We start from the raw sequence: 9466 nt of genomic DNA on the forward strand, positions 1-9466 counted from the left end.
CCATACACAAAAGTAATACAACATTAAAATTGGGATCCCTTATCCTTCACTTGACAATGGATCACTTGATTAGTGACCATCAGGATGTTGACTTGCATCTTAGTATCTTTCTAGAATACCCATATTCTACCAATAGGATTTCTGTTCATCTGAAAATATCTGCCAGTCCTTTTCAAATTTTCTTTTAACTTTACTAACACTCCTAGGCTTTATATTTGTCTCAAGGTAGCCTAGTAGAGTAATTTTATTTTTCAGCAGATAGGCCTTGAGCTTTCTCTGCTTATAGGGCTTATTCAGCTGTCTTATATTCCATGCACTTATTATCATAGGGGATTTTCCTCATTGAGGTCAATCCCTTCAGCCCTTCTTACAGTGTTGCTAGGCTCTTGTATTCTCAATGTACTGCATCTGTTAGTCATTAACAGTTTTTCTATCTTATGATCATTCAGTACTTTTTTGTTGTTTATCTTCATCTTTTGCTTTCCTTTAGATCTTTGCTGTGGCTGAAAATTCTCCTTTTGATTTTCACTGTTCTGATTTTCTTTATGTTCCTTCCCTTGATCATTCATATCCTTATCTTGTGCTATTGCTTTTTCCTGCATCTTTTTTTCCTGCACCTTTGTTGTTTCTCCTTGGTCCACTGTGACTTTTACTTTCTATTGCATCTTCTTTTGTTGCTTCATTCCAGCTTGTCTATCCTGTTTCTCCTCTTTGTATTTTTGTTTCTCAATTGGGACTTTTTCACAATTAACTTCATGTTTGCCTATTTGGAAGCAAGCTTCACAAAAATCTGATTTCCATTCATACTCTAGTTCTTGTTCCCTGTGTATACCCTCTTCCTCCTCAATTACTAATACATTTGAAAACTCCTGTGATATATCCATTTCAATCAACATCCTAGCATATGAATTCTTTCACCTTCTTCAGTTAACCTATCAGAGCATATAGGTTTCCCAATACAGCTTGCTATTCGACCTAAATTTTTCTTTGTCCAATACTCTACTGGCAGCCCTGGGAATATCACCCAAATTGGAATATTCCTGGTTTTCTCCTTACTTATTTGGAATTTAGGTTCCCATTGCTTCATTATCATTGGTCGATTATTAAAGGTATATGGTCCTTTCTGTATAACTAGCTTCTTATCATCTTCAGATTCAAATTTGAAAACAAAATATCCATCATCATGAAGAAAAACTGTTGGAGTTGCTACAAAGTTCCACACACCATACACAAACTTAAACATGTCTTTAAACGATGGATTTCCTCCCCATACATACCCAATTAGCGATGCCTGCCATTTCTGAATTTGCTCCTTGACTTCAATTTGATTCAGTCGAACCATCTTCACTCCATCCTTGATAATTTGGGGGGGGGGGTAATACTCCAATTGCATCCCCTGTCGTTGAGATCTGTTTCCTTTAATCACTTCCGCTAAGTTTATCTCTGTTCCCTCAGAATTTGGCCTCTGATTTGAGAACATAAGTTTCCTAGCTGCTTTCGCCATTTCCATCTCATTTGGTGCAGGATCTGCAGGAGTCTTAGCTATCGGAGCTGCATGTGCTTGAATTGTCACCAGCTCCTCCGATTTCTTCCTCTCTTGTCCATGTAGAACAGTTGGTGCACTCCCCATGCCTTTCATCCAATGGAACAGTTCCACCGAGTCTAGAGCTTGGGGAATCCCCGTTTCTGGTGTAACTAGTCCAGTATCGTCATCATCTGCCTTATCTTCCTCGTCTACAGTCGATTCCTTAGCTATGGAGTTCTTCTTCCTCTGTCTCGCCATCTCCACCAGTGCAAGTTAGCAGACCTTGCTTAACGTGCGCCGAGAGAGATTAGTATTACTAGCCCAAGAACTGAAATGTTAAAAAAGTCCAACTTTTAATTTGTGTTATTAAACAAATACTTGAAGAGTCGTGATAAAATTATTTTTAGGTTTTATTTTCAACTATTAGGTCACAGATATAATAATAATTTTTATTAGATATTCCTGCATAAGTTTTCATAAATCACAATAAAGCATCTGGAAACTTTTGTGAGACAATTTATTTGTTTAAGAGCTAGCTAATTGAAAACAACATTCACTATTTTTATTATCTAATACTAATATTATTGTATTTTTTAAAATTATATATTTATTAATATGGCTACACGCGCAAAGCATGTATCCTAAGACTAGTAATTTTAAATATATAACAGTTCATTGGTAAAAACCTTAAAGGTTTGAACTTATAAAATTTAAATTATTTTCTTCTGCTCTTGTTTACATCAATGGATTTGCCTTTTCTCAGAGATGTAAGGTTGAGTTGGAGAAAAATAAGTAGTACATTACACTTTGAAACTGTAGCAACCCTACATATGCCATTTCTTTTTTTGTCATCATTGTAAGAGTACTATATAATTTTTACCACCAAATAATAGGAATGACATCTATTATTTCAGTACATAGTAAAAGGGAGAACATCAACGTATAAATTAGACACCTCGGATTCAAACAGAAAATTTCTGTTCTCCACTTTTATATAATGATGGTGTCTCGACCAACTTGCTCAGACCATTACTTGCTAACCCCATTAGCACAGGTAAACGAGTATGTGATTAATTTTGACCATCACGAAAAAAAACTTGTGTTTTTTTATTTTTTGCTTTTACTGAGATTTGTTCCCCGAACTCTGCGCATAGCGGAAGCTTAGTGCGCCGGACTGCCTTTATTTTTTTTGAGATTTTTTCCCCAGCCCCCATGGTTTCCTTTTCTTATTTGTGTTTTTGGTGTGTATAAGAACAGATGGCACAGAAAACAAAAATGCAGGAGTCACACCTTACTCGTAGAGGCTGATGTTAGTTTCTCATGGCATTGCGTTACTGAGATGAATTTAATTCTTTTGTGCATTCAGATAGCTAAGAAATATGTACTTGATCAACACAATAATACTTTCAGCTTCAACTGAAACGTTTATCTTTCTATAGAAACTAAATATCCAGTGACAATCAACTTAGGGCCGCAACAGATTATATACACTCCAGCCCTGCTGCGTGCCCAAAGAAAAGAAGATGCACAACTTGGATCCATGCAAGTTTTGGTTCATATCAAAATGATGGAAGTCACCAATCCATCTCCATACCATGCCATGTGGTCATCTCAAAGGGACAACCTATGCAAAATATGGACCATAAGACTAAAGTTTACAGGAGATATTAAGGAATAGAGCTTTTCAGGGGGTAAAAATGGACAAAGAAAGAAAATGAAGACTGCAAAGAGGAGATAATTTGGATGATATATAGTAAGTTGGTGGAGTTACCGATAGGCTCATGCACTAACTATCTATGTAGAATTGGGAGAGCACATGCAAGAGAAGCATGATTTCCCTCCTTGTGTACAAGATTTCCGCGCACAAAGGTTGCCAAAACTTTCCCGGCGAGTCTTGATCCCATGTATGCAGAAATACTCTGCCAATAAAGGGAAAAGAATAAGAACAGTTGAGAAATAAAAAACAGAAACAAGGAATGTCATCAACTGCTAGATGTACAGCTTTTAAATTTGATTCTGATTTCTTCATGCTAGTAGCCTCTCAGCTGACAGTCGGAGGGAATTTACTTCTATGCTCACCAGTCACCGGAACCAAGACTATTGAAAAAGAACGAACATGTTCTGTCTAAATCATAAACTTTATGTAATGCATACAAAACCGTTAACATTTTTCCTAGTCAATCATGTTTATTATGATTCTAAATTTCTGCACACAAATCAGGTATGAGAAACTACTTTGAATTACTAGTTTTCATGGAAATAACATGTGCAAGAATACGTACAGGATGCTTGATATGTACAGGGTAGCCATTATCCAGGTCAAACTCAACATCTGGCTCCCAGACAACTATATCTGCTTGGTTCCCTATAGCAATTGCCCCCTGCACGAGAACTGTAATCAAATACCAGCTACAAAGTAATGGAAGTATCATAATGAATTTACATCAACTAAAAGCTGCAACACTTCCAAAATTAGTATGGGTCATAAAGTGGAGGACATAAAAGTAGCCTTATCTTACATCATTTTCCCCCCAAAATCCAAAGCAAATTAACACATTGAACTTGGTTAATGCTGAAGCATACAGTAGATGCAAATGTTTTGAAATACTTCTGTACGATACCTTAGTAGTTAGACCAGCAAGTTTAGCAGGCTTCTCACTCCACCAGGAAGCTAATTGCTCAAATGTTATTCCATATTTACGTCCATATGTCCATGTCGCGGGAAGAACAAACTGCATAAACAGTAACACATTATAGTATTCCAAATTGGCTATGAAACAGTATGTGTGACAATGACGTCAAATATGCATTACTAGGAATGCCCCTTCGGCAACATCCAATAAAAAACATTACTAGGAAGTTCCTCTGCAGGTATGCATGGAACACCACCGACTACCTACTGTAGGTTAATTTACAAACACAATAAGAATTCCTGCACTAACTATGCGGAAAGTCACTCTTTATCCAATAACTAATAGGCCTAAGATAGTGTATGCTCATAAATATGTTTTCTCGTGTTCACTGGGTAAAAAGTTATATCTCTAACCCTAGATTGGCAAAACGGACCTAAATGGACTTCTGAAATTTACAGAAACAAAGAGTAACTAAGATGATATAGCTGTTCTAATAGGAAATTTTGGAAGAGTAAGGAGTAGAAGCTACATAAGAAAACCCATCTCTTAGAGATTTTTGAAAATGTTTAACTGGTGTGCTGTAGACGTCGTTTACATCAGTGCCATCCATCCATATCCATGTAAGCTTTTCAATTACACAAGACTTTCGAGCTAATCCTATTTAAATTGAGATGGTTATAGCTGCATTATTTCTAATCACGCTACTAGTAAATGTTTACCTGTAAAGAGGATATGCCACCCCATGCTTTCAAGAAGTCACCCTCATCTAAGAGTTTCATTTCTGGCACCGCAGGGGAGTGGTCAGAACTTAACATGTCAATATCTCCTTCCTGAAATGCACACAAAACAAAAATGAAGGAAATTCTTTGAAAGAAGAATTTTGGGAAGTGACTATACTAGTAACAGACTTTGGAATCAACTATACCAGTAAAGCATCCCATAGTTTTTCTTTATTGGCTGCATCACGGATGGGTGGAGCACACTTAAAACGAGTATCTCCATCAGGAATATCTTCAGCTGCAAAAGCGAGATAATGGGGGCAAGTTTCAACAGTGATACTATCACCCCTTTGTTTGGCTTCCTATGAAAATCCCAAAAAACAAAAAGATGTTTTCAGTAAAATGATAATGTAAAATATCCCAACAGCAATGATGGGGCTTCCCCTGTTCTTAACAAAAATAGTCCACCACAAAGGGTGCAAAGACAAGAAATGGCGAGTATATAAATGAATAATGAAAGAAGCCAAGATGTGAAAGAAATGTTTTGCTACCTTAATGAGGTTTAGTGAAGTTCTAGCATCAGACAGATGAACAATATGGAGATGAGCTCCTTCAGCAGAACCACCAGCCCTTGTCTCTTTTGTCAATGTTATGAGCTGATTGATAGCTGCCTCTTCCCTATTAAAGAACAAAGATTTTCAAAAGGTAATACAACATGAAAAACAATAGAAAATAGAGGGTGTAAGATTTAATTGGGAGCAGATCTTATAAACAGCTTAATGAAGTAGTGCACTGCATATGTGTAACGATATGCAAGGAGAGCAAGATAGAAGAAAGAGAAAGCATAGTGAGAGAGGAACCTTTTGACCAAATTAAAAATATTAAAGTATGCATCAGCTGAAAGTAAAGCAAGAAATGTTTGTCACGCCTCTTAGAAATACATACAGACTTGTTAGGATGTCACACAACTGGAAACACAAGAAGAATGACATGTTACCCAACAAAATTCTACTCTAGATTTGAGCATATGATAAAAGGTAAATTATTTACATCGAAGCAGGCCTGGTCTTAAGATATGTAGAGTATGATCTAGCATTGTCGGCCCCATCCTCCGGTTCCAGTTTCCCATCATGATCTAGTAGCACTTCGGCATGAACAAGCAAGGGTCTTCTGTATCGAGCCAGAGTAGGGAGTGCTTCCTGTGCAGTAGTAAGAATTGAATCACAAGAAATTTAGTAGACGCGGCAGAAGAGAAAAGTGATCACACAGAAGAAAGTCTAATACACTCTGTCCGAATGACATCCCGCAAAGGCATATCTACGTAGTTACTGTAGAATGATCGGCAAAAACAAAGAGGAAAACGAAATTGAGATTCTGTACCTTAATGTGGGCTGAAGTTGTCATGGGAAAGTCATTGATGCCTGATGGCACCATAAAAGACTGCAGAGAAAAGCAAAATATATCCAATCAGACATGTGACTCAATAATTGACATAGCATAGTAGAGTGCTACAAACAATGCCCAAAATGATTTCTCCAATGTCAAAGACACATTGTCAATTTGTAAGGTAATAGTTGGAAAGTTAATGAGCTTTATCCAGAAATCTTGTGTTTAGTATATTTGATCTTTGCTTGACTTCCTGACAGCCATGATATCAAAAATTGAAAAGGTACATAATATATGCTCAATCCGAGCTCTAGTGCATGTATGTTGCTGGATTACCTTCAAACCAAGAACTCCAGCATCTAGAAGTCTTTCCAGTGAAGTTACATTTTCTGCATTTTCTGGAACCAAACCTCCCCAGAAACCTGTGAATACAGTAAGTAACGTCACATTTTAACATCTATCTACCAAGAATATAGCTTTGTATTTCGTAACATACCAACATCCACATAGACCCTCCCTTCTGCAGCCTGGACCTGCCAAAAGAACAGTAAACCTGATTATATGTTGTTCATTATGACTACACCTACATGAATCTAGGAACTTCTGCTCAGCAATTTATATGTTCATTAGTTTGAATACAAAAGAATCCTTACAAATGTGCCATATAAACTAGCCAGCTGAACTCAACAAAAGGAAAACCCAGGAGCTAATAATCACACAAGATAGTTTTCCTTTGATAAGCTAGAAATATTAACCCTGTCAAAATTTTCTGCAAAATATATCAAACATCTACCTGATATATGCTTACCTTAAGTTTTAAAGCTTCTTCAGAAACAGTTGATGGAGCACTATTAAGAGGCATGTCAATTAATGTGGTTACTCCACCTGGAAAGAACATAGAAATATGAAACACGATCATCAGGTTCCCAAATAGTTTTAAGTTACATATGAAGTGCTTGAAATTTGAATCCACATACCCGCAGCTGCTGCTTTTGTTCCTGAAGGAAATCCTTCCCATTCTGTTCTTCCAGGATCATCAAGATGGGCATGCCTACAACGAACAAATTAATAATTAGATACAAGGCTAGCTTTATGAGTTAAACCATATCGTATAGTTTTGATATAGGCCAAGGAAGCACAAACTATGCTCAAGTATTAAAAATCTAGTAGAACTAAGTGCATAGTCGTTTGCAATTTTTTGCTAAATTTTCTAAATCGGCTTTAAAGTTCTCCATGGCAGGAGACATAAATTAAAAAAACCAACATAGGCATAACTAACATAAGGAGAGAGATTTATCGTACACATCAATAAAACCCGGCATGATCACAGCCTCCCCATAATTGACAACTGTGGTAAACCAAGAATTGACATGCCAATTCTCTTCAGCAACAATAGATATAATTCTTCCTTGCTTTATCTCAACTGTTTGTTTCAAATTCAGAATAAACAGTTTGTCATCAGGAATCAGTTCAAGTTGCTGATAAGAGAACTAACAACAATTGAAGGTATAGTTCTCAGATACAGCATAACTTTCATCTTCGTAATCTGTAGGTACCAGTCATCACCCTATATATAAAATTCCATATCTATTTCCCAGAAATCAAGGAAATTTAAAACTTAGTTCAACAAACCTGCACCAGAGATTGTCCCATTTGGAGTCACAACATGTTTGCTGGCTATCCAATAGTGATTATGAGGCAGAAGGCTGCAGTCACTTGAGGGAAGCTGAGGTATAAAACCATAAACTTTCTTGAGGATCATTCAGAAGTTATAGAACAAAAAAGCAGTACCTGAGGACAGCATGATTTGATGATATATAAACTGGAAAAAGCACAAGTACATAGCTATTTTACAAGTATTATGCTCTAAAAGAGAAAATCATAACTAACAACTGAAATGAATAACCATTTGGAAAGGACCAAAAAGCATATCCTTGCTCCAAAGGTTCATATATACTGCATGCTGACATTTGACCAGCTTTTTAATTTATTCAGATGATTTACCCACTCAATGATTTCTCTTTTGATTCTTCTATGTTTAGTAGTAAAATAAAGGAGGTTCAAACATAGAATCCGTTCCCTAGTTCTAACAGCAATTTTTTTCCCATCAGCCCTTCCATAATAGCCGTGGAAACATCCTCTTGCAGAAATGTAGGATAAGAATGCGTACAATAGACCCTTGTCGGTCCAGCCCTTTCCTGAACCCCACGCATAGCGATAGCTTAGTGCAGGGCTGTCCTTCCATAATCTAACCCAACATGCAAGACAGACATCCAGATCTACAGTACCTAAGCATTTCACATGCAATAGCTTCATACAGAAGCTTTTTTTAATGAGTACTTGATGAAGAGGCTTCTGGAAATTGTTTTAAAAAGGCAAAAAGATGCTGAATTTAGATTCTATCATCAAATCTCTTTTGCTTATCTTCAAATGAATACTGACAGGTTACAGCCACCTTAAACAGAGACCCCTTAATGGGAAAGATTCTCTCCACAAATAGACTATCCAAAGACAAAAACACACACAATTACATATCTCATTGTAACGCCATATAGATTTCACTGTGTTTTATGTGGGTGTTAAGCAAGATTGAATTTTTTCCTCATTTCTGATGGTAAGTAACAAATAGATTTTTTTTTTGTTTATAGATTTTGTTTTATCATCCTCACCTCCCCACACACAATCCAAGAAAAAAACAGGCATTACCACCATTGATATAATATACATATAGCAAGAAAATGAGATGGGAAAAACCAGCATAAAAATCAGACCTTTTTAGAGAAATCAAAATAGAACAGGAAAGAAAGGAGAAGTGGTAAGAGAGTCAAAAGCCCCCTCTTTCCTGATTCCATTTTTCTCTGCTTTGCTATCCCTCTTTTTTCTCAGCCTTTCTCTATGAACTCTGCACATTAATGGCTTCCACTTATACTACCCAAACTTGTTTTTTTTTTTCATTTTTGGTTAGAATTTTATGCTTTTTGGTGACGTGGAAAAGATGACCAACCAATAGCACACATTTCCACCTTGTATGGAAAGTTGAAACAATAACTACAAAACCAAGAAAATTACAAAAAATGAAATAACAATGGGCGGCTCAGAGGACTCCTCGACCAAGAATCAGGAATCTGTTTATACTTTATACTGCCCATAATGCCCACTAGCTCTGTCACTCACTTGCATTGCCTACCAATAGAATAGAGTAC

At 36.6% G+C, this 9466-nt stretch overlaps 2 protein-coding genes across 3 annotated transcripts; both read right to left on the reverse strand.

Annotated features, from left to right (window-relative positions):
• Window positions 1–889: 889 nt before the first annotated feature.
• On the reverse strand, window positions 890–2906 carry LOC138884143 (uncharacterized). The gene is made up of 2 exons (XM_070165053.1): window positions 2816–2906; window positions 890–1853 (listed from the first exon to the last, which is right to left on the reverse strand). The coding sequence occupies exon 2, from the start codon at window positions 1781–1783 to the stop codon at window positions 890–892; it is 894 nt and encodes a 297-aa protein (XP_070021154.1). The 5' UTR covers window positions 1784–1853; window positions 2816–2906.
• On the reverse strand, window positions 2866–9263 carry LOC104214902 (allantoinase). Of its 2 annotated transcripts, none has more exons than XM_009764627.2 (16): window positions 9035–9263; window positions 7896–7989; window positions 7566–7686; window positions 7241–7314; window positions 7072–7148; window positions 6760–6796; window positions 6600–6685; window positions 6258–6317; window positions 5928–6076; window positions 5429–5555; window positions 5084–5239; window positions 4878–4988; window positions 4147–4257; window positions 3808–3906; window positions 3297–3444; window positions 2866–3149 (listed from the first exon to the last, which is right to left on the reverse strand). In XM_009764627.2, exons 1-15 carry the CDS (start codon window positions 9113–9115, stop codon window positions 3316–3318), a joined length of 1512 nt encoding a protein of 503 aa, XP_009762929.1. In that variant the 5' UTR covers window positions 9116–9263; the 3' UTR covers window positions 2866–3149; window positions 3297–3315. The 2 variants fall into 2 exon arrangements, with proteins under 2 accessions (XP_009762929.1, XP_009762930.1); XM_009764628.2 differs by having other exon boundaries at window positions 7896–8054; window positions 9035–9155.
• Window positions 9264–9466: the final 203 nt, after the last annotated feature.

The sequence above is a fragment of the Nicotiana sylvestris genome, chromosome 2, assembly GCF_000393655.2.
Source record: "Nicotiana sylvestris chromosome 2, ASM39365v2, whole genome shotgun sequence".
Taxonomy (NCBI): Eukaryota; Viridiplantae; Streptophyta; class Magnoliopsida; order Solanales; family Solanaceae; genus Nicotiana; species Nicotiana sylvestris.